Here is a 24,189-nt window from a genome sequence, read left to right as displayed (position 1 = left end):
ACATTTCTAATTGATTTCTCACATGTCATGAATCATGAACTCCAAACTGTTAAACTTATGTGAACTTCGTCGCAGAGAGGCCTCTCTGTCTTCGGGCTCAGATAACAGCACACGGCACGAGGTCCGTGTGGTTTGGAACAAAGGCAGTCCAGTTCGGCTTTGTCCAAGAACTTCCACTCAGTCGATGCACCTGGAAGTTGGGGTTTCGCGAAAGTAGAGTCGTTTCCAAACAGATTTTCCACTGGTTTGAAGGCTCCAAGGTTGTGCACAAAATCTTCTTGGCAAGCAGGGTCTCTCACCGTACTTATTTGAAGACAAAGTCTTTGAGGAAAGCAGGGCCCTGTTCGTTCCAAGGGTCAAGTTTCTTAAGACTCAATAGCTATTTAAATGACTGACACTTTCGTATGCAGTCGACTTAGTCAATTGTCCAGCTGTAAAACTCCACTGATCAGGTGGGCACAGGCGGGCAGCGCAGTCTGTAAAGTTCTTTATTTAATAAAGTCCTTTAAAAGAATTCTTCGTACGGCTCAATCTCCTTCTCCCAGTTTAACTCTTCTGTTGCCGGCAAAGACTTGGTTGGTTTCTGGTTCCGGTTCTGGCAACAGAGCTACAGGTTGAGCTGTGGCAGCGAGTTACTGGTTCAGGTGAGAGAGAGAGAGAGAGAGAGAGGCCGTGCGCTGTTCTTTATACGTCTGTCAGATCAATAGATGGTTGGTTCTTGAGTTCTTGAGATTGGATTTCGGTTTCAGCCCCCAGTGTCCTATTGGAAGGGGGCTTGATTTATGACTGATGTCAATCCATGCCATCTTTTGGAAATGCTGGTTGGCCTGGGTTCATAGCTCTGTGTCGGGATTTCGGCTCTCGTCCACTTCAAAGAGTTTTTATCACCTACAGGCCCCTTCCCCAGACATGTCACAGCAGGACTCCAAACTATTTGGCTTATTCTCTGTGCCATCCTCCCCAAAACTGTCACTTTGATGTAAACCAGTCCCAAGCTTTAAGGAAATCTAATAACTTTGGGGGGGAGAGGTCTTCTTTAGATCAGTGCTTCATCTCAGAGCTAAAATGCTCTTATCAAAATACACCCAACATAACGCTACAAATATATATGTAGAAACTGTGAAATTTCAATGAAACTCAATAAAAGCAGCATTTGTAATAATATTAGTAACAAAACATTAAATTATATTAAATAAATATCTAATGTAATCCATTCATGCAATAAGATTAAGTAAATACACAATATGTGTGTATGTATATTTATATAATTTACACATTACAATAGCTTGGGGGTGCAGTCTGAAGACCTTAACGGTCTTGGTTGTATTGACAGTAAGACATTTGAACAGCCTTCAGTACAACTAACTAGTTACATTCTTACAGAGATAAAGAACGAAAACACAATTTTAATAACGACATTAAGTACATGAAACTAAACCACACTTATTTAACTTAAGAAATACAGTATATAACCGACATTTAACTGAGCACAGCTCTCGTTGCTAGTTAGATAATTCTCCACGGTCAAACAGAAGCCTTATAGTAGTAATTTTCTTACAGAAATAAAGAATGCACCCCATGATGTTAAGAAAAAAATAAATTAAAAAATACTAAAGTAACTTTAGACATATTAAATATGTATCATTCATTAAGTATGTGTCTATTAAAACAGTAGATTTATACTTTTTCTAGAAAAATAGTCTCCAGTCTCAGCATCTCAGGGGTGAGACCGACCCAGCAGCACATAAACACAATACAGACAGAGGCCAGAGGGAGCAGCAACCTTAGAGACCACAGCGAAAGACAAGCGCAGGGAGACACAGTCACACTAGAGTCACACCGGATCATGCGTGAATCCAGCAGGTCTGTAGTGAGATAGGGTTAACCCAAAACAATCAGGCACAGAAAAAGAGAGATGGGCTAGAAATAGAGAAAACCAATACAAAAATACATACATACATAAACAAATAACCATAATAACAGGGTGAGTTATAAAGACCAAACCGACACACTCGAATATTTGAACGTTTTATTAAGAACTTGCTTCACCGAAACAGTTCACACAGTCACTCCACTGATGCCCTGACAGGATCACACTGCAGTGCAGGGGCTTCACAAGCAGCACGTCCTGCTCTCAGCACCGCGGGGGGGTTTGCAGGAGCGGCAACAACACAAAACAGACCCCCTAATGACTGAGAATTTATTTATTTATTGGTTTTCTCTATTTCTAGCCAATCTCCGTTCGAGCCCTAGCCCGGGTTTTCTTCCCACAGGCGCCTGCTCTGACCCTGTAGGGGTTTTGATAAGGGCTGGGGGCAACACAAACAGCCTTGTAGACTCACATTACACCAGATCCCTGTGCTATAATCAAGTACACAATACTAACTCCATTTAAAAACAAAGCCGGAAAGATGTGCCAAATGTTTGAAGACGCTCCAAAATATGGCGATAAAAAGGTCAAGTTTAAGAATGGGACATTTTTACATATAGAATACATGGGAATATAAACCTATAGGCCCCTAGCCTGTGACTGATGGATATTACCAATCGCTGCGTTCACAGCTCTCTCATATCAAACCCCTGATCTGATATGAATGTGCAGTTCTTCTCAGGATGCTCAACCAGAAAGAGAACTGTAAAGAAAACACATAAATAAATAGTAATTCAAACGTATGTAATGAGTCAGAGTTTTCACAGTCATGTTTCGTGACTTTTTAACACACAGACACAGTTAGATCCCTTTCCCCCGGGCTGTGGTCCCCCGCTATTCAGTTTTCTTATTTGAACGACACAAATGTGTTGTTGTTTCCAAGCGTTTATTAGGTCTCTGTTTTAGGGCCTCAACATAGTTTTCTTTATTGTCACAAATGAGTAAAATGTTGTTGTTTTTTTTATTTAAAGTTACACATTTGTTTCTTTTATCTTACTTTGAAAACCTTTTTCAGCCGACTAATGTCATAAAGACGGAAAGTCTTTGTAAACAGTTATTTCTGGTGTGTTTGAGGTATTTGGTCTAGTTATTTGAAATTACATACTAATCTAAAGCAGATTCCCCCTGAGTATTTGTCATAGGCTCCCTGTTTGTATTCAGCATTGTGATTTATAATAATGCATTTGATTAAGGCTGAATAAATCCAAAATAAAATAAAAAAATCTTGATCTTTGTTAAAATGAACCTTTGTCTTTAGCCTGTATTTTACTGATAAGTCAAATCCCGCCTAAACAATAGCTTGTACATCGGACCCAAAAGCCAAATATGTCCACCAGTATAAAAACTGTGTTCATATGATTTAAAATACAAGTGCTGAATAAAACAACCAATCAATAAGATTTTATTAAACATGCTGTTAGAAGGTGATACACATGGCACCATACTTCTTGACAGACCAGAAAAACTGATGTGGTTGAGGCTGTACTTTTCATTTCAGGGGTGATGCAGACAGATGACGGGGTACGAGAGTCAGTGTCCTGTGCTGTGGGACGTGTGACGGTGGTTCAACCCCCTTAAAGCCTGAGAAATCCTGTCCCCCAATGTGTGTAACGCTCCAGACGATCACTAGTGTTGTATTTTGAATAATGTTCAACCAGGCTTAATAGCCCTGCCCGTTCATTAACTGAATTGTCCTGAATTCAAGGTAACCATTAAGATGCTACTTATTCTTACAATTGCTAATCTGGTAAATCTCAATCATTTAATTTTAAACCCCTCTTAGATGCAATCTTCACACTTTCAGGTTAGTGTATTTTTAATGTCACTATTTGGAAAGTTTAATTTGTCTTTAGTGCGCTCACAGACAGGCGGTGGTGGGTGGTCAGTTTAGTTATTATTGAAGTTATTTGTAATACAAATCAATACAAATGTAAAGTGAAATTAATCTTTTAAAGCACAAACATTTCATTTAATTTTCCTTTAGTTTACTGATCCTGTCTGGAAATGATAATACCTTTAAGGAAAAATAAAAACAACAAGACCTTGCAGTTCTCATGCGTTTCTGTACAGCCTTAACAGTGTCAATGCTGAGAATTCATACAACTATCTAACTAACTAGACAGACACCCTGCATTGGCGCCGCTGTAATGTGACATTGTGCTGTCCGGTCGGCTCTGGAGGATCTGTGTCAGGGGGTTCAGATCAGAGAGGGGCTGTGAATGTACGGGCCGCATTCCTCGCCGCTTTTCAGGCGGCTCTCCAGCTTTTTTTATTTTCTTAGCTGGACTCTCCTCCCCCACCGCTTTCTCCCCAGTGCGATGAGATCAGCCCTTTTTAGCAAAAACGATGGATGACTCAGAGTGTACAGGAGTCAAGGAGGTCATTAAAACAATACTTATTTAATCTGTATACAGAGACACAGCGAACTTTGTCTTTTTAACTACTTTACTTATTTTGAACGTTATTTGGGGTACGAGTTGTACAGTAAAGTGAAATCAGATTTAGCAGAGAGAGACACAACAAGAACATGTTTTTGTACAAGATAAGAATCAGAGAGGTATCTATTTTATTAAATGCTTCTTTATTATTAATAACATACACAAGGTGGGGAGGAAGGAAATGATGCTACATCAGCTCAATGTATAGAATATTAATCTGAATTGCGCTGGTCCTGTTTCTGCTCACGTTTCAAAGATAATCAGTGAACTATTGGCCGGGTGACTGAGAATCTGCGATGCTGTTTTAAACCCTAGATGTTAAGCTATATGCTGTTAGGTCCCAGCTGTTGATTTGACAGATCTGTTCAGGGTGATGCTGTGTCTGTCTGTCAGTCTGTCACCATGTGTAAACATGAAAAACAGCTTTATGTTTCACCAGACTACATACAGTTAAAAGGAATGCCACATGGCAAACTTGGCTCTTGAAACAGAGCAGGACATTAAGGCTTCTGGATATGCGTGAGCTCAGACCCCCACCCCAACCCAGACAGCGCCGCTTAAACTCCTCTTGAGGAGCCCTATGTGTAATAAAAATTATAAAATCGATATATGCAACAAGCCCACAAAGTATTTTGAATATAAAGTATTGACTATTTCTGTTTGCTATGTGTGCTTTGTTACAACCGGAATTGACTTTGATATAGAAAATACATTTTATATTGCACTTAATAATAATAATAATAATAATAATAATAATAATAATAATAATAATAATAAAGCATTTCCCAAATTTCAACATTTGTAGCGAAATAGTCAAATCTATCACATCAGTATGTCATGTATTTCAGCACACTGTGCATGTTTCAACACAATTGCACATTACTGAGATACAGACAATGAGTCTCATAAAGCAGTTTGCAAAACTAGTGAAATACATCTGGTGTCTCACATATCTGTACAATATCAGCCCTGTTTCTGTTTACTGTGCATGATTAATAAAGACATTTTGAACTCTTTATTTGAAGGTTCGAAAAGGGTGTTTTGAAGAAATGGAAAATCAGAAGTGTTTCTCACACTTGCATTACAAGAGTCACTTAATTGCAAAAATGGTTTAAAACCATAAAAAGGAAGACTTAAAGTCAGACACCCAGATAAGAACTATATAGAATTTATACAGAATATCATTGAGATGCTACTGAATCACGTTACTCAGACAGGGTAGGGGGGCCCAGTCACATCGCCTCAAATGTAAACAGAGACGCTTCTCAAATTGTGAACAGACCCTCCCGTCTTCAGTGCCCTGTCAACTCCGCCCACAAATATACTAATTCTTCACCGATCCGAGGTTACTAAAGACATAGACATCTCCTCGCCACCCCCACTCGCTCAAAAAGCTCCAGACCGACATAACCCTTGTCCATTCGAAAGAGGTAACTGCTTTGGCCCTGTTGAAGAGACAGCCTCGCGGATCTCGCTTAAGTAAAAATATCTATGTTTTCTAAAGAATCTGAAGGGTATACATAGCGCTCTTTTGGAGCTTCACTCGTATAGAGAAAATAGCTATTTTACTACAGAATCAGTCTGGCTTGAAGACAAATCTTTAAGGGTTTGAAAAACAGTTGAAGACCGCCACCACCCTGCACATTCCTTCGGTGCCCTGTCAACTCCACCCATCAATATGGTAATTATTCTGTGACGCGGTACAAGCACCCTGCCCCCCTAGGAGGGGCCCCCCGAGTTCAACTCAAGTTCAAGGTCAAAAGGTCAAATCCCCCTTAACCCCCCTTAAAGAGTGCCCTGTATTACTACTGGCACATCATTTTCATCCTCATCACACCATTCAGTGACCCTCGTGCCCTGTGGATGGGCATTGTCATCCTGGAAGAGACACTCCCATCAGGAGAGAAATGTGTCACCACAGGATAAAGGTGATCACTCAGAATCACTGTGTCATGATTTGCAGTGACCCTTCCCTCTAAGGGGACAAGTGGACCCAAACCATGCCAGGAAAATGCCCCCCACAGCATAACAGAGCCTCCGGACTGTAGGGTTCCAGCATTCAGGCCTGTTCCGTTTTCTTGGTGTCCCACACATGCACTCGGCCACCAGTCCAGAATATGGTGAAGGATGACTCATCTGACCAGATCACTGTTTTCCACATCTCTGTAGACCAGTGCCTATGGTGTGTGCACCACTGAACTCTCAGATGTGCATTTGTCTTTGTAATGAGGGTTTTCTGCGCTGCAGCCCTGCTATAATATCCTCTCTGTGTGGTTCTCAACGGACTGTGCTTGCTGACACAATCTGATCACGTCCTGCATTGACATTCTCAGTCACCTGGAAAGAGTTGCTGTTCTGTTCTTACGTATCACACTAATGCACGAGCATCACGGTCATCGATTGTACGCTTTCGACCACAATTTCCAACGCTGTTTACTGATGTCTTTCCCATAGATCTCATTGCAGATGTAACTTCAGTCTCTGTTCCTATTGAAACACGAGCCAGTTGAGCATCTGTGTGACTGAAGCTCCTGTCATTCGTGCCCCAATAATGACCCTCTTTCAAAGTCACTTAGATCCTTTCCTCTTGCCATCTTGATCCAAAATCCATGTCAGGTGGGCCTGCTCAGCATTGTTATATATGCCACAGAGCATGATGGGATGTCTTTCACTCTTCTATTTTAACTGACAAGGACACTTTAGTTCGAGTGCACTGACGGTACTGTAGCCCACCTATAATGATACACTGGTGTGTGTTGACGTTAAAATAGTCATGATAGTCATGGTAGATGTGGAGGGGCCCCTAAACTGTGCTTTGATTGGGGCCACAACATTGACAAACCCGCCCCTGAGATTGCCGTACTGGTCCGGAGCGTGTGGCGCCAGTCCTCTGCTGCATCGGTACTGGTTCTGGCCATGACGGTCGACTGAGAATGGCTTTCCTGCTCAGCTTCATAAAATTGGCTTTACAAAATGATGGCCTAGTTATACAATTAAGAGAGACTTCCATTGTTAAGTAAAGAAGAACAGTTTTTTGTCTCCATTACATAAGCAAGCAAATTATTAACTTTTAATATATATATTTTTTTAAGTTCACCATGACCTACTTTTTCTTGAGTTTTTGCCAAAAGTCCTGTCGGACTCCTGAAGTCTCCTGAAGATTTCTGGCAGCGCTGCAAGATTCCACAAGGCTGAATTGAAATCAAAGCAGAGTCTGCACACTGGCGCCTCAGCATGGCGGACACTTGCGTTACCACACTGTGCTCTAACCCCCCCCCAGGAGTTCAAGCACAGGCCCCCACTCCATGTACACCGCACCGGCGTGTCCGGGGGAATGGACCGGTGACCAGACGATCGCAAGGCCCCCGGGCCACAGACAACGACGGGACGCCTCCGCTGGCAGCATTTTACTGGCCAAGTTGGGTTCCTGAACGACCAAAAACATCCTGATCTGTGGCTTCTGTGATTTTGGGGAATGTGGGGACGATGCAAAGGAAATCTGCAAAACAAACCAATACCTCTATTGTGCTCATTTGTTTTCACCCAGGAATGCCACCCAAGGGACCGGCCAGACTGCGCTGCTGTGCCGCCCTGCTCTGGTCAGCGCTGTACCCCGGCAGAGCGCTGGCAACGCCTGCACCCAAGCGTCACTCCTGCCCCTCATGGCCTACGCTCCTATCTCTGTACGCCCTCATTCACAACATTGAGTAGCGTGGCCACGGCAAAAGGCAGGTCATCTACAGCACAGTAACCGCACAAGTGTACAGTGCGTCTTAGAACTGGGTCTGGTTTCGAAACGGCCCTGGATTCATTCCAAGCGTTAAGCTGTGCTCTCCGAGCAAACAGCTGCTCTGGCTGAGCGCCATTAGGATCCGACCGGCAGATACACGTCTGTCAGGTCATGACTATACATTTGCAGCGAGTTTAGATTTAATGTGGGTTCAAGTCTCTGAGCAGTCTGAAGAGGACTATTAACCACTTTAGGTCCCAAGACTGAGTGCTCACCTTTCATTGTAATTCAACAATTGAAATATATGTTCCTACTCTTTCGTCTGGGTCAGTTTGGGATGCAGCCCAGGGTTATTTTCCAGGCAAACTACTGAATTTATAGATAACAAACTGTATAAACGCATTATGCTTAAAATACGTTAACCATGTCCTTTGTACAGACTGGATGGGAAATCCCCTTTACCTCTTCCTATTGGGTTCAATGCTGTCCTAGGGATTTAAAGCTATTGATGACAAGGATCCTTCTGCAGGACCCCAATCTAAACATAATCATATATTCACTGGCAGTTCATTCCTTTCACATGTATATACATATATTTGGATAAAAATATTTTTCCATAACACATGTTGAAGTTTTCATATTTAAAAAGTGTATATATGTATCTATCTATCTATCTATATATATATATATATATATATATATATATATATATATGGATATATACGTATATACACTTTTTAAATATGAAAACTTCAACATGTGTTGAACAATTACACTTACAAGTAAAAGCTGGGTTTATATATATATATATATATATATATATATATATATATATATATATATACACTCACCTAAAGGATTATTAGGAACACCATACTAATACTGTGTTTGACCCCCTTTCGCCTTCAGAACTGCCTTAATTCTACGTGGCATTGATTCAACAAGGTGCTGAAAGCATTCTTTAGAAATGTTGGCCCATATTGATAGGATAGCATCTTGCAGTTGATGGGGATTTGTGGGATGCACATCCAGGGCACGAAGCTCCCGTTCCACCACATCCCAAAGATGCTCTATTGGGTTGAGATCTGGTGACTTTTAGTTTAGTTTAGTACAGTGAACTCATTGTCATGTTCAAGAAACCAATTTGAAATGATTCGACCTTTGTGACATGGTGCATTATCCTGCTGGAAGTAGCCATCAGAGGATGGGTACATGGTGGTCATAAAGGGATGGGCATGGTCAGAAACAATGCTCAGGTAGGCCGTGGCATTTAAACGATGCCCAATTGGCACTAATGGGCCTAAAATGTGCCAAGAAAACATCCCCCACACCATTACACCACCACCACCAGCCTGCACAGTGGTAACAAGGCATGATGGATCCATGTTCTCATTCTGTTTACGCCAAATTCTGACTCTACCATCTGAATGTCTCAACAGAAATCGAGACTCATCAGACCAGGCAACATTTTTCCAGTTTTCAACTGTCCAATTTTGGTGAGCTTGTGCAAATTGTAGCCTCTTTTTCCTATTTGTAGTGGAGATGAGTGGTACCCGGTGGGGTCTTCTGCTGTTGTAGCCCATCCGCCTCAAGGTTGTACGTGTTGTGGCTTCACAAATGCTTTGCTGCATACCTCGGTTGTAACGAGTGGTTATTTCAGTCAAAGTTGCTCTTCTATCAGCTTGAATCAGTCGGCCCATTCTCCTCTGACCTCTAGCATCAACAAGGCATTTTCGCCCACAGGACTGCTGCATACTGGATGTTTTTCCCTTTTCACACCATTCTTTGTAAACCCTAGAAATGGTTGTGCGTGAAAATCCCAGTAACTGAGCAGATTGTGAAATACTCAGACCGGCCCGTCTGGCACCAACAACCATGCCACGCTCAAAATTGCTTAAATCACCTTTCTTTCCCATTCAGACATTCAGTTTGGAGTTCAGGAGATTGTCTTGACCAGGACCACACCCCTAAATGCATTGAAGCAACTGCCATGTGATTGGTTGGTTAGATAATTGCATTAATGAGAAATTGAACAGGTGTTCCTAATAATCTTTTAGGTGAGTGTATATATATATATATATATATATATATATGTAAACCCAGCTTTTGCTTCTAAGTTTAATTGGTCTAATTTAATTGCCAAGAATGTATCAGTGATGTCTGTTTGTGCCAAACTCACTTACTTTTCTGGACAAGTAAGACATGCCTTTCCATCCTGTATAAGTCACCCATTAAACCCGTAGATGTTGTGTAATGTTTTGGCTGGCTCTTATTAGACATGCCGAGAGAGGGAGGAGGCGAGGAGAGGGGAGGGGAGCGGATGGGCGGCATGTTATTGAGGTTTAAAACCCTGCAGCTGACCTGTGTATAAAAGAGCTCCCGAGCCCCTGCACATGACATCCAGACCCTGGGCAGGTGAAGAACAGGTAAGAGCTGCGTCTCTGTCTCTGTCATGCTCTGCCTGCACTGCAGTCTCGCAGGCTACTTTCTAAAGCGGTACAACTGCGCGTCTGCGCGGCGCTGGACGGGTCTCCACGGCCGCTGACACCCCGCGCACGGTGTCCCAAGACATGCGCTGACAGTAACCCCGGGACGGCTAGGCTGGTGCGGGGATGTGCATCTATGTGCGGCTCCACAGCTCGGTCCATATGTGCGCAGTGCGCGGACACGGTCCAGCTTGCACCGCAAATGAAATCGATTCTTTGCGTGGAGTCTCTTTAAACCTGCTTTCCCGGTTTGAAGTCCGACATCAGTTTTGCTTACCTTGGTGAACAAGTGCTAGCCCCGAGGTGGGGGGTGTAGGCTGTCAGTATGGCTTGATATCCCTAAGCACCACTAGCAACACTGTATCATCGGTGCTCCCACAGACACTAGCTTTTTAAAAACAACTTGATGTGAAGAAGACCAGTTGTCTCTGTTTTACCTGTGAATAGTGTGACATTTGTTTATTATTGAAAAATATAAATATCTATGAAAAGGTATCGTAAAAGAAATTAGAAACACCGTATACATTATTTTACTTTATGTTGTGTTGTTATGTTGTTCACCCAAGAACATATTATTTGAGTTGCATGTTGTAAAGCTGCACAGGTTAGAGGACTGTTGTGCTCGGCATTGTACTTGTAACTGCAACTCGGCTTATAAGAGAAATAAACCAAAGTGCCAGGAACAATAAATTGTGTCAAGGAGTCCTGATGTCAGCTGAACCCCAAACAACACGTCTCGTTTCACGGTTTACAATAGTATGGATTTACAATTAAAATCAATAATACAAACACAAATCATAAGAGAGACACATTGGGAATCTTCACAGTCTGTTTTATTTATGCCTCGTAATATGTTGTGAAAATAAATAACATCTCTCACACACAGGTCTTCATGTATAACAGACAATAAGAACAATAACACAACATATTCGTAAACACTTTTCCAAAGACATTTGAAAGAAACCTAACCTAATAAAGCAACTAATTGATTTAAAGTATTCTTAGTATTCACAGCTAAAACAGAGACTGTGAAACAATTCACGACTGGTCTTCTTCACATCAAGTTGTTTTTAAAATGCTAGTGTCTGTGGGAGCACCGATGATACAGTGTTGCTAGTGGTGCTTAGGGATATCAAGCCATTTCAGCCATGTCACAAATTATTCTTAGTATTCACAGATAAAACTGAGACTGTGAAAGAATTCACAATTGGCATTTTTTAAATAATAGTATATTTTAACCCTGTATCTGCTGTGGTTAGGGAGATGCATCTTTTTTCAATGATTCCAGGAGTTTGGTTGCATATATGTGATGTCATTGATTTTCACAAATCACTCTTATGATTCACAAGTAAAACGAAGGCTGTGACAGAATTCACAGCTGGTCCTCTCCATGTGGAAGTGGGTTTGAAGGCGCTAGCTGTGGTGGTTGGGGAGCCGCAGCGCTTTTCATTCATGTCGGTAGTATCAAAAGCTGACTTTACCGCGCTGGTGTACCTGCGTCTAACGGTCCGTTTTTTATCATTTGCACTTCTTAATTTGTGTTCTCCCTCTCCAGCGCAAAGCAGTTTTAATTGAATTGTAAACTATTTAAAGCCACTATGTCGCCAGTTGCGGGGCGGCCGCCCCCGGGAGTCGCCTGCCCTCCTCGCTGGGTGTCTGTGTTTCTATGATTTTATGTATTTTAACTATATAAAATGTAAACGGTCACTGTGTTGGTTGTGTGTCAGTGCGTCACTGTGTGCACTGTGTGTCGGTGTTTTACTGTGTGTTACTGTTACTGTGTGCAGTGTGAAGGATCAGCCCTGCAGTGGTATCTGGGTGTTGTTGCACAGGGCCGAGCCCTTACCTGTTCTGTCCACTCCGGACCTCCCGGATCACTGACTGACCGTCCGTCCTCTGGCAGGTCGGTGACCCCCCTCCCGTGGCAGTGAGTGCCTGAGCTGTGTGTGCCCCCCTCTCTGCAGTCAGCATGGTGCGCCGCGTGGCCGTGATCGGAGCGGGCCCCTCGGGGCTGGTGTCCTTGAAGACCTGCCTGGACGAGGGACTGGAGCCGGTGTGCTTTGAGAGCGGCCCCGACCTGGGGGGCCTCTGGCGCTTCAAGGCAAGAGCAGCTTCTGTGGGATTTTTCTCTCCTGATTTATGTATTTTAGTTTTAATTTAATAATCTACAGCTTCTTGTATCTGTTAAACCTTGTTTATTGTATTGTTGACCCTTTATTCTTCTTGGTGAAAAAGGCACTCAATAAATAAAGATTATTGTTATTAGTAGTAGTTGTAGTAAAATGGCTGCCGTAGTTGTCGTGCTGTAAAGTAACGGAGCCCGTGTCTGCTGTCTGCAGGAGGTGTCCGAGCAGGACCGGGCCAGTATTTACCGCTCTCTCACCGTCAACATCTCCAAGGAGATGATGTGCTATAGTGACTTCCCCATCCCTGCAGAATTCCCCAACTACATGCACCACTCGCGCATCCTGGAGTACCTGCGCATGTACGCCCAGCACTTCAAGCTGCTCCCACACATCCGCTTCCAGGTGACTCCGCACCCCCATCCCATGTCCGCTCTGGCAGCGTGGGCCCACAGCTGCACCTTTCAAGCTGTTGTTGTTTAAGTTAAATTGTGCATTGATATTGAGTGAGTGTGTAACCTCACTGCAGCAGAGCGTCCTGCTGAACTGGTCTTGCGGTTTAACGTTTCCTGATATTTTCCTTTTCTCCATGAAAGACAATCCCCTGGCTTTATCAATCAACAGTCTGTTCCACAAGAAACCTGAACTGAATGTCAGCACAACTGCTTTACTCTTAGATAAGCAGGGTGAGTGTGGCTAACCAGTCTCTCTTGTGTGTGTGTGTCAGACCTCTGTGCGCAGTGTGAGGGAGCGGCGGGATTTCTCTCGCACAGGACAGTGGGATGTTGTGACGGTGGACAAAAATGGACAGCAGGAGACCCACTTGTTTGATGCTGTGATGGTCTGTACGGGACACTACACCTATCCTAACCTGCCACTCAAGGAATTCCCAGGTGACTAATCCATCCTGGCCCGAGCCCCCCCACTGTACTGTGTTGCTGACCGAGCTCACGGCCACGCTATATTGTACCTTTATGGATTAGTGGAAGCTTATCCCATATTTGTTCCAAGCCTGGGGTCTTGCCCCTTGTGTGCAGCTGGCTTCTTAGGCACTACACGCTACACGCTTGATGCTACATGTATGGGAATTCACACAGGTCATGTGCTAAACACTCACACGAGGTCCGTTTTTGTCCTAGGGATTGAAACATTCGAAGGGAAGTATTTCCACAGCTGGGAGTACAAGGAACCCGATGAGCTGAAAGGGAAGCGGATTGTGGTGATTGGCATTGGGAACTCCGGAGGGGACATCGCTGTGGAGTCCAGCAGAGTCGCTGAGCAGGTGAGGATCACACGGCCTTCCAGTACACACCTGCCCACTGCCCAGACTCGCAGACACACTGCCCTGACTCACTGCCCTGACTCACTGCCCAGACTCACTGACGCACAAGAGTGCACTGGCCTCATCCGGAGCTTTGCAGGCAGCGGCACCTATATACCGTCACAGAGCCACAGAACTCAAAGCAGTCTGTGCAGGAGCTCAGCGTCGGAGAAAGGCAGGTGTCTAAGCGGCGTGTGCGGTGTTGTCCCCCCCAGGTGTACATGAGCACTCGCCGGGGGGCCTGGGTCATCCGCGTCGTCTCCGATAAAGGCATTCCGGTGGACGTGCAGTACAACACGCGCTTCGTGCACATCCTCTTCCAGATCCTGCCCATCAGTGTCCTCAACTGGATCGGAGAGAGAATCCTGAACAAGCAGTACGACCACCACATGTACGCCCTGAAGCCCCAGCACAGGTGAGGACAGAGACGTGACCTCTGACGCCCCCCACTCTTACTCTTGTGTGATGGACTTCCCCGTTGCAGTCACACCTAGATTGTGCTTTCCTGACAACTATGCGAGTGCTGACCTGCCCTCCAGTGAGCACAGAGGCATTGTGCTGCCCCTCGCCTCCCTCCCTCCAGGGGTGGAGTGGGGTGTCATTGTAGCTGAACGGCGCCAAGCCTCGGGCGCAGATGGGCTTGTCTCGGCTTGTCCGAGGTGTGTGTGTGAACGGTGTGCCTGTGTGCTTTCCTAGGCTGTTCAGCCAGATCCCCGTGATCAACGATGACCTGCCCTTCCGCATCCTGTCGGGCTCGGTGGTGGTGAAGCCCAATGTGCGTGAGATCAGGGGCTCCAGCGTGGTGTTCGAGGACGGGACGGTTGTGGACAAGATCGATGTGGTGGTCTTCGCCACGGGATACAACTATGACTACCCCTTCCTGCCGCCCTCCATCCTCGGCAAGACTGGCCACAGGTTGGGCCTGTACAAGCACGTTTTCCCACCCAACCTGGAGCACCCCACGCTGGCGGTGGTGGGGTTCATCCACGGGCTGGGTGCCATCATGTGCATGGCGGAGATGCAGGCGCGCTGGGCCACCCGGGTCTTCACAGGTGAGAGGGGCCGTTTGCCCACAGCGCCCCGCACACCCCCACAGCCACCGCCGTTCGCCCGGTGACCCTTACTGGTGACAATTCAACAGCAGGTCAGGGTGTGAACACTGAACACAGCCAGGCCTGCAGAGGGCTCTCATTCATGTTTCCATTCACAGGACGGAAGAAGCTGCCGTCCAAGCAGGCGATGCTGAGGTCCATTGAGAATGACACCAAGCAGATGGAGAAGAGGTAAGAGGTTTCTGCAGTCTTTTTCCCACTGTTCCTGACTTCCATCGCTGTGGTCCCAGTCATGACAGAGCTGTTCCCAGCCAGCAATTCTAAAGTGAGTGGGCATCTCCAGTGAAAACCGTTTCTTGCAAATTTCCCTAGAAACTTGATTGTTTAGTTTTAGTTTATTTCCAGGCCAAAGGAAGTCCATTGTACGAAGGAGAATGGTTAAGATTAATTCACTGTCTGTCTCTTCCTCTCCCTGCAGCTACATCTGCTCCAAGCTGGTCCCGCTGCAGGTGGACTTTGCCAGCTACCTGGACGACCTGGCGGGTGAGATCGGGGTGCGGCCGAACCTCTTCTGGCTGTTCTTCACAGACTACCCGCTGTGGAAGAAGGTCCTGATGGGCCCGCTCACCACCTACCAGTACCGGCTCCGGGGCCCGGGGCGCTGGCCCGACGCCCGGCATGCCATCTTCACGCAGATGGACCGCGTGACCCAGGCGCTGAAGACGCGGCCCATGCCCAAAAAGCCCGGGCCCTCGGTGGCACTGCGGTTGCTGAAGGCCTGCGTCGTGATCGCAATAGGCGCCGCCGTCGCCTACTACCTCCACTGGCACCCACCCGCCTTCCTGCAGGCTCGGCTCAGTGCCTTCATCGGCAAGGAACTGTGAGGCGCTGCAGTGAGGGGGGGGGCCCTGTGGCCCTCGAGCCCTGGCCCTGCCCGCCCTGCCCAGACTGTCAACCCCTCTCTGCCTGTTCAGTCAGGGTCCCACGTCTCTGTCACTCGGTAGAGGACCCCAGCCCCACATCAAACAGCAGTGTCCCCCCGCTGACACATTGTAGTCCTGTTTATTCCTGAGCACAGTCCCTGTCCCTCTCGTGTCACATGATGCCACAGTGTGATGTGTCTTCCTAGTTCTGTGCAAATAAACCACATACGTATACACATTACTTTTTTGTCTTCATTTTGTCTGTGCAATATCTTGCAGTGGGGCACCTTGAGCTGTGAAGGAGACTCCAGTTCTCAAAGGTATAGCATCTAGGTGTAGTAAAAAGATGGTAAAATATAGTATTCACACAAGACTATAGTGATGCTGTTGTCACATAATAAATGGGTGTAATAAATGGGCTGAAGACTACAATCCTGACCCTGTAATACGGCCCCCTACCCAACCACATGCCCCTGTTGCCTACGCCATGCCAGTGCCCTCTACAACACTTCACTGAATAGCTGGATTCAGTCCTGCTTTAATCTTTCAGTTTTAACGCCACATGGCAGAGCTGTCTGTGCCTCCCAGCTGGAGAGAAACTGGCAAGAGGTCAAAGCTTTGTCACATGCTGGAGTGTGTGGCGGCAGGGAGGAGGAGAGCTTTACAAAACCTGTCTTTCTTCCACAGCCTGAGGGAGCGTTCAGCTACACTGACAAACCGAGATTACAGCGAGGAATGTGTCTCTGTGCGGCCTGGACTTTGCACACTGATAAAGGGGGTAAAGTTAGTTCCTCTGTCTGCGTCGAGTCTCCTGGCTCTGTCGTGGCTCTGCAGTCACCATGGTGCGCCGTGTGGCTGTGGTCGGAGCGGGCCTCTCGGGCCTGGCCTGTGTAAAGTGCTGCCTGGACGAGGGGCTGGAGCCGCTGTGCTTCGAGAGCAGCGAGGACATCGGGGGGCTCTGGAGGTTCAAGGTAGGGTGGTGACTCTCACTGGAAAGAAGCTTACTGTCTCAGCCTGCCTGAGGTCCATACTAGCAGGCCTGGCCACCCCCTCCAACAGCCACTGGGCAGCACAGAGAGGCGCAGTCTCCCTGCCATCAGATGCACTCCAGTGTGTGGTTTTGGCCCAAGGTGTTTATATGACTTTATTTCACGTTTTCAGCAGACAGTCACACACGCAGTACCCGTGTTACCCAAGGTCAACGATCCAGAGTGTGAGAAACTCAGGAAAGATAAGAAAATGTGTTTGTGTGAGTGTGTGTTAAGGGGGGGAGGAAAATCAGTGCAAATGAATGCCAGCAGTTATAGTAACTTATCTAATAGTAACTTATCTAGCCAATGGGAACTGTGCTGTTACTGTCAATGCGATGCCAGCCAGCACAGACGCAGAGATCACGTTCCCTTCCCCTCTCATCTGCAGGAGAATCCCGAGCCGGGCAGAGCCAATATGTACCGCTCCCTCATCACTAACACCTCCAAGGAGATGATGTGCTTCAGCGACTTCCCGATCCCGGCGCACTTCCCCAACTACATGCACCACTCGCTCATCATGGACTACTTCCGCATGTACGCCGAGCACTTCCAGCTGCTCCCGCACATCCGCTTCCAGGTGAGAGGCCACCAGGGACCCCATCTGCTTCGCACAACACCTCCCAGTGCCCCCGTGTAAAAGACACCGATATCTTCCTCACACACGTTGTGCTCGAGCTGCCTGGCTACGTACAGCAGCTGTTGGTACCCCACACTCCCAGCCACCCATAAAGACCCGTCATCACACCCACCCAGAACCCTCAGAGTAGTGTGCCAGCTGTCAATAGTCTAATGAAATGAAAGGATGCTGATCTGATAAGATACAGCCAAAATGTTGCGATGGACAAACTGTAATTGATCATTACAGTTATTTTTTTATTAGTAAGTAGTTTTGATTGTCCTGGGACTTTAAACTGGAGTGTGGTTTCTTTATCTGGTATCGATATCAGAAGAAATAATATTTGCTGAATAGAGTCCTGTTATCTAGTGACCCCCACACACACAACCCACAGCAGTCAAATCCTCAGAAAACGGGTTGATACGCAAATTACTGCAATACTTTACTAATACGAGCTCAGATCAGCGGTAAGGTTGAGCTGCATGAATTCACCTTGAGGCTGTTTTATACAGATATAGGTTTATTAAACATGTAAATAGGCAACATGTATTTGCAAAGATAAGACAGAGACAAGCAGATAATATTAAGAGTGAGAGGAGATCTGTCCAATACTTGAGGCACAAAACATGTAAAATAACAAACCAGTATTATGATTACGCTCCTCGTTCCTACAATTCAGATCCCACACACAACTAGGTTTTATGTAATTGTGATTTACCTAATTCTGACTAGTACACAAATATACTACCTGTGTGGTTTACTGAGAGTCAGTTATGCAGACGGTCGATAGCGGGGAGGGCTGGCAGACTGCGTCCACTTGAGGACGGTTGCAAAGCTTTCAGGTTTGTGGTGGAGAAGTTCTGGTTCTGGTTCCGTTCAATAAAATTGAAATTCGAGTCGAAGCGGTCTTTCATTCCACCCCCTTGATTCCTACAGGATGTGTGTTGGGGGTGTGATGGCTTTGAGGAATGTGAAAATGGTTCAAATGTTACCTAGAGTTTCTAATCTTACAGTTGATATCAAACCAGCCAGGTGCTCTCTCTCGGTGACGTTAACTCAGAGTCTTCTTGGAATCCCAGGGGGGCTGGTCTGATGCCCATGTCAGTGCAGGATCAATTAGGATACGTGTGAATACTTCTCTTATCAAATGTTAATGGTGCTTTGTATGTGAAATAGAAATGGTCCAGTGGTTGTTGTAGCTAATGCTCTTTCTTTTAAGAACAAACATGGCTTATTCATGTTTTGGTTCTGAGGTAGAATGACTTCAGTGTCAATAAGTTAGTTTTAAGTTTCCTTTTATTATTTGTTTTTCAAGCTGAGGGAGAAGCTGGTAACACTTCTGTCAGCAGCATGTAGTTTGTATTTGGGTTTGTTGCTCTGGTCTGTGAATATATAAAGTGCCTTAAATGTCTGTGTTTCACAAAATAAATCTTCAGCTGCAATGTGGTGCTGGCAGCCCGTGTGTCAGTGGGGGGGGCTCCAGCATGGACATGTTATCTGTCGTACTTTGGTGAGAATAGGCCTGTTCAAAACTTCAAAGCTGTCTCCTTATGTCCTTTAACACAAGCCTACATTTCTCAGTTATGAAGGTATATGGATTTCTGTATATATTTGCCAAAATAAGCTTGTATGATTTACACAGCATAACCTCTTGTCCCTCTGTCTGTGTGTGTGTGTGTGTCTCTGTGTCTGTGTGTGTGTGTGTGTGTGTATCTGTGTGTGTCAGACCTGTGTGCGCAGTGTGGAGCAGCGCCCTGACTTCTCTCGCTCGGGGCAGTGGGAGGTGGTCACAGTGGATAGGGAGGGACGGGAGGAGACACACATCTTTGATGCGGTGATGGTCTGCACGGGTCTCAACACGGAGCCAGTCCTGCCCCTCAATGAGTTCCCAGGTAGCTGCCCCTTTCCACAGCACCGGCAGTGACGCACAAGGTCTGAATTCAGAGCGGTTCAGAGTCTGGTCTGTAGGAGCGATGCAGTCATAACATGTTTGTCTACAAGTCGTCTGATCTCTGATGCTGCTCGCTCCCATTCCTCCTCGCACACACTGCTGCTGAGATTTCCCTTCCCATTCCAGGGATCGAGTCTTTCGGAGGACGGTTCTTCCACAGTGTGGAGTACAAGGATCCGGAGGAGTTCAGAGGGAAAAGGATCCTGGTGATCGGGATCGGGAACTCTGGGGGGGACATCGCGGTGGAACTGAGCCGAGTCGCTGAGCAGGTGTGGCACCGTGCACAAACCGCACAGTTTAAACTGTTTTAGACTGACATTACACACAGCGGAGCTTCACACACAACTGTCATACCGCTGGACACAGCATGAGAACAGACACACAGTGTCACTCACACACAGTGCAGTGTCACACACTAACACACAGTATTGGACCTGTGCACCACCGGAAGCGGCACAGAACCGTTTTTATACACATTCACAAATCTTTTCTAGTTCTCTGCACTGCTGCACCCAGACTCAGGGCAGGCCGTGTGCAATGAGTAAAGTGCGGACTCTGTGCCAGAGCTGGGCCGAGACACTGACCTGTACCTGTGTGTGCCCGTTCTGTGCCACCCCCAACCCCCCAGACTTTCCTGAGCACCCGTCACGGCGCCTGGATCGTCAGCCGTCTGTCCAGCAGAGGACTCCCTCTGGACCTGAAGGTCAACACGCGATACATGAGCCTGCTGACCCAATGGCTGCCCATGGCGCTGCTCAACTGGGTTGGGGAGAGAGTCCTTAACCACCGGTATGACCATCGCCTGTACGGGCTGCAGCCACAGCACAGGTAATGGGTGGACTGCCTGCATCTGAGAGAGAGAGAGAGAGAGAGAGAGAGAGAGAGAGAGAGGGACAGAGAGGGACAGAGACAGAGGGACAGAGACAGAGGGAGAGAGGGAGAGACCATGTCAGCCTGCTTATTCTCTTCTTACACACAACCCTGCACAACACATGCAGTGTCCTCTGGGAGAGCTGTATCAGACCTCCAGTGCGGAGCGGGACGGGGTGTCTGTGTGCTTGAGTCGAGGCAGTGAGTTTGGAATCGGTACAGAATTGATGACTTTCCAAATTAATTAAAAATCGGTGATTGAATATAACGAGCATAACGAGAGTGCCTTGTCCTCTGAAGACAAGCTCTGTGTGTCTGGAGTGCCACCGCGGTGACGCGCACTGCTCTCTCCGCAGGCTGTTCAGCCGCACGCCGATGCTGAACGACGACCTGCCCGGACGCATCCTCTCGGGTGCCGTGGTGGTGAGGCCCGACGTGCGTGAGTTCAGGAGCTCTGGCGTGGAGTTCGAGGACGGGACGGGGGAGGACCAGATCGATGTGGTGGTCTTCGCCACAGGATACAACTACGGCTTTCCCTTCCTGCCGACCTCCGTCTCCCCCCAGCCCAGACAGCACCTGCGCCTGTACAAGAATGTCTTCCCCGCCGATCTGGAGCAGCCCACGCTGGCCATGGTGGGCTTGGTCAAGGCTGCCGGGCCCGTCATGCCCATAGTGGAAATGCAGGGGCGCTGGGCCACCCGAGTCATGAAAGGTAAGAGCAGCCCGGCGCTGCACAGCGCAGATCCAGAGTCACGGGTCAACCCGAACACAAGAGGCTGTCAAATGGGTCCATCCAACAGCGGGCATTGTGCCATTGCTGCCATTGCAAGCTGCCCTGTTGCATTGCCTGAGGGAGAACCGCGAGGCAGCAGCCCTGTGTTTCACTTATAGCTACACTCTGACGGGCTGAGGACAGCTTCCTCTTGTTCCTTCTATTTAGGGCTGAACAAATTGCCAACCACGGCAGCCATGGTGATGGAGATTGAGTGTCAGAGGAAGAGGATGGAGAGAAGGTAACACAATGCCTGGGGACAATTACGGGGGACACAGCCTGGGGACACACACAGTCACATGTTAGTATAAGACCTCAGTTCTCAGTGTGTGAGGGGCTCAGCTGACCCCCATTCCCCCCCAGGTTCACTCCAGAGCACCATGCCCTCCAGGTGGACTACATGCCCTACATGGACGAGCTGGCGGAGCAGTTTGGGGTGCGCCCCAGTGTGCTGGCGCTGCTGCTGCGGGACCCTCGTCTGGGGCTGAGTGTGATGCTGGGCCCCTGCACCCCGTACCAGTACCGGCTCCGCGGGCCGGGGAAGTGGGCCGGCGCTCGCCACGCCATCCTCACACAGTGGGAGCGAGTGGCCCAGCCAATGAGGACGCGGCCGGTCCCGGACCTGCCACGCCCCTCCGGCCTGCCCCTGCTGCTCCATGTGTCGGTGGCCGGCCTGCTGCTCTGTGCCGCTGTGCTCTACACTCGCCAGCACCCCCCCGCCTTCCTGCAGGACCCCCCCGCCTGCCTACAGCAGCCCCTCACGTTTCTGCAGAGCCTGTGGCTGCGTTTCGCTCCACAGTGACCAGCGCTGACTGCCAGTGGAAGCACCTCTCACCCCTGACCACCATCACAACATCCACAATCCGGCTTCCTGCTCTGATTGCCTGCCCTGCCAAGGACCCTGACCCTAGGGCTGAACTGTCTGCCGCTCTCGGGATCGTCTGGGGTTTATAAATCACACATGAGAATCCAGCCAATCACAGAGCACCATTTCCAGCCATTCCTGTGCCTCGTATCTTGTGTATAATTGTCATCCCGTGTCACACAGTTTGTCAAGAAGCAAAGCAGAGCTTATAACAAATAAAACAACACAGCAACAATCAACAACAAGCGCCAACCCACCGGCCCCTGAGCATGGGGGTGAGGTCAGTGTCTCTGCTTGTTTCAGGCCTGTGCAAGTCCTGTGAAAATATCCAGTGTGTCCCTCTCTTACACTTACTGACACAGCAACACATGAGCTGTAACATCAAAGCTGTTCACTCCACTGTAGACCCACTGGCATCTCTGCGCCGTGTCCGTCCCAGCGCCCACCTCTCAGCCCAATGTCACTCTTAGCGCCTCCTCTCTTTGCCATGTCCGTTCCAGCGCCCCCTCTCAGTTCCGTGTCTGTCCCAGTGTCGCCTCTCAGCACCGTGTCCATCACCAAATGCCCCGTCTCTGTTCTGTACCCATCCCAGCACCCCTTCTCAGTCCGGATCTGTCCCAGCACCCCCCTCTGTGCTGTGTCAGTCTCAGAGACCACGTCAATGACTTTAGACTCATAAGGCATTAGGTTTAAATCCATTCAGCTTGAAGCAGTTAAAATAATGTGTTCACTGTGTTCTACTGGATCAGCACATACATGACAATAAACTCACTGCCAGCCCGCAGAGGCACTCTGAGTCTCTTCTGTGTGTCCAGAGTCTGGAAGCCCTGGTCAGCCACTCAGACTCCCTCCACACGCAGGCTTGTGGTGTGTGAACTGAGGGGTCGGCCTGCCCCACACAAAGGCTACTCGGGAGGCGCAGCCAAAGGATGGGTCCATACCGCAGACACAGGGCATCGTCCACCCCGGCTGGGGAAGAACAGCAGGATCTCAGCCCGTAGCTGCAGCCACCAGGAACAGGATTCAATCAGCCACCAGAGAGCTGTAACTGAATCGGTGTGTTGTGCAGGGTTGTGTGTAGGAGGAGAACAGAGAGGCTCAATTAAAGGCTAAATATGAAACTGTTACAAAGCCTACTTTGGACAGGTTGCAAAAAGTCACCAAACTGAGCTGTGCTCTCCTGTGTTGAAGTTCATCAGGTTTGAATCTCTCTCCATTTGGTAAAAAGCCAAAGTAAAGTCAGCTGTGGACAAAGTCTACCTGCGGCCATTGCAGTGGCCGGTGGGAGGATATGTAATGAAGCCAGACAGAGCAGGAACCCCTCACACAATATCTGTCCTGCCTCGCTGCGGAGATTGTTCTCGGACAAAAGCACAGGTGAGGCTTGTCCATGTGTGGCAGGAAGACTTAGTGTAGTGGACACAGGCAGTGTGGCTGAAGCACAGTCTTGCCTACGGGCTACTACTGATGTGTGGATATGATAGGAGCTTTGAACAGAGGGGTGTAGCATCAGTGAGTGCAGGGCTGTGTGTAGTTTAGATCTGTGGGGCTGATCACACTGCTGTAACTGTGCTGTCTGCTGGGCGGGATTGCTTTACACTCTCGGTCCAGAGAAACGCCTCCTGTGGAGGGAGGGTCGTGCCAGCTGTAGTAGTGGTCAGGCGGACACTGCTGTTGTAGGACGTTGTATGTCAAATTGTTTGTAAAAATAATGTCATATATTGTAAAAATTGTATGTCTTTGCCAGGGAGAATTACAGTTTACAGATCAATCAAATGTGATTGTTCTGTTTAGCAGAGACTGCATTGGGCACACGAGATGCCAAATGGGGTTGGTTACTGCAATCACTTATTAATACGGTCTTACTCAGGAGACCCTATTTGGCAGTGTTTATAGTATACATGCGCAGTGTGTTGTGTGCGAGAGTTCATGAGCTCTGCGTGACAATTGCGTGTCTACGTGTCTGCGTGTCTGGCTCCATCTACAGGACACAGCGACACACACACTCATTATATGATACACAAACACACACACATTATAAACCCTATGTCCAGGAGTTCCTCAATGAGACACAACCCTGG

At 47.5% G+C, this 24,189-nt stretch overlaps 2 protein-coding genes across 4 annotated transcripts; both read left to right on the top strand.

Annotated features, from left to right (window-relative positions):
* The first annotated feature begins 10,400 nt into the window (after positions 1–10,400).
* On the top strand, positions 10,401–16,244 carry LOC136714580 (flavin-containing monooxygenase 5). Of its 2 annotated transcripts, none has more exons than XM_066692133.1 (9): positions 10,401–10,524; positions 12,488–12,685; positions 12,924–13,112; positions 13,435–13,600; positions 13,847–13,989; positions 14,244–14,443; positions 14,725–15,080; positions 15,239–15,311; positions 15,559–16,244. In XM_066692133.1, exons 2-9 carry the CDS (start codon positions 12,554–12,556, stop codon positions 15,962–15,964), a joined length of 1,665 nt encoding a protein of 554 aa, XP_066548230.1. In that variant the 5' UTR covers positions 10,401–10,524; positions 12,488–12,553; the 3' UTR covers positions 15,965–16,244. The 2 variants fall into 2 exon arrangements, with proteins under 2 accessions (XP_066548230.1, XP_066548231.1); XM_066692134.1 differs by having other exon boundaries at positions 10,447–10,524; positions 12,372–12,685.
* Positions 16,245–16,717: 473 nt separating this feature from the next.
* Positions 16,718–22,892, top strand: LOC136714373 (flavin-containing monooxygenase 5). Of its 2 annotated transcripts, none has more exons than XM_066691844.1 (8): positions 16,718–16,974; positions 17,423–17,611; positions 19,377–19,542; positions 19,728–19,870; positions 20,230–20,390; positions 20,828–21,183; positions 21,412–21,484; positions 21,607–22,892. In XM_066691844.1, exons 1-8 carry the CDS (start codon positions 16,843–16,845, stop codon positions 22,043–22,045), a joined length of 1,659 nt encoding a protein of 552 aa, XP_066547941.1. In that variant the 5' UTR covers positions 16,718–16,842; the 3' UTR covers positions 22,046–22,892. The 2 variants fall into 2 exon arrangements, with proteins under 2 accessions (XP_066547941.1, XP_066547940.1); XM_066691843.1 differs by having other exon boundaries at positions 16,719–16,974; positions 20,230–20,429.
* Positions 22,893–24,189: the final 1,297 nt, after the last annotated feature.

Source organism: Amia ocellicauda, chromosome 19, assembly GCF_036373705.1.
Source record: "Amia ocellicauda isolate fAmiCal2 chromosome 19, fAmiCal2.hap1, whole genome shotgun sequence".
Lineage (NCBI taxonomy): Eukaryota > Metazoa > Chordata > Actinopteri > Amiiformes > Amiidae > Amia > Amia ocellicauda.
The sequence above is the reverse complement of the archived record's forward strand: the minus strand, read 5'-3'. Positions and strand labels throughout refer to the sequence as shown.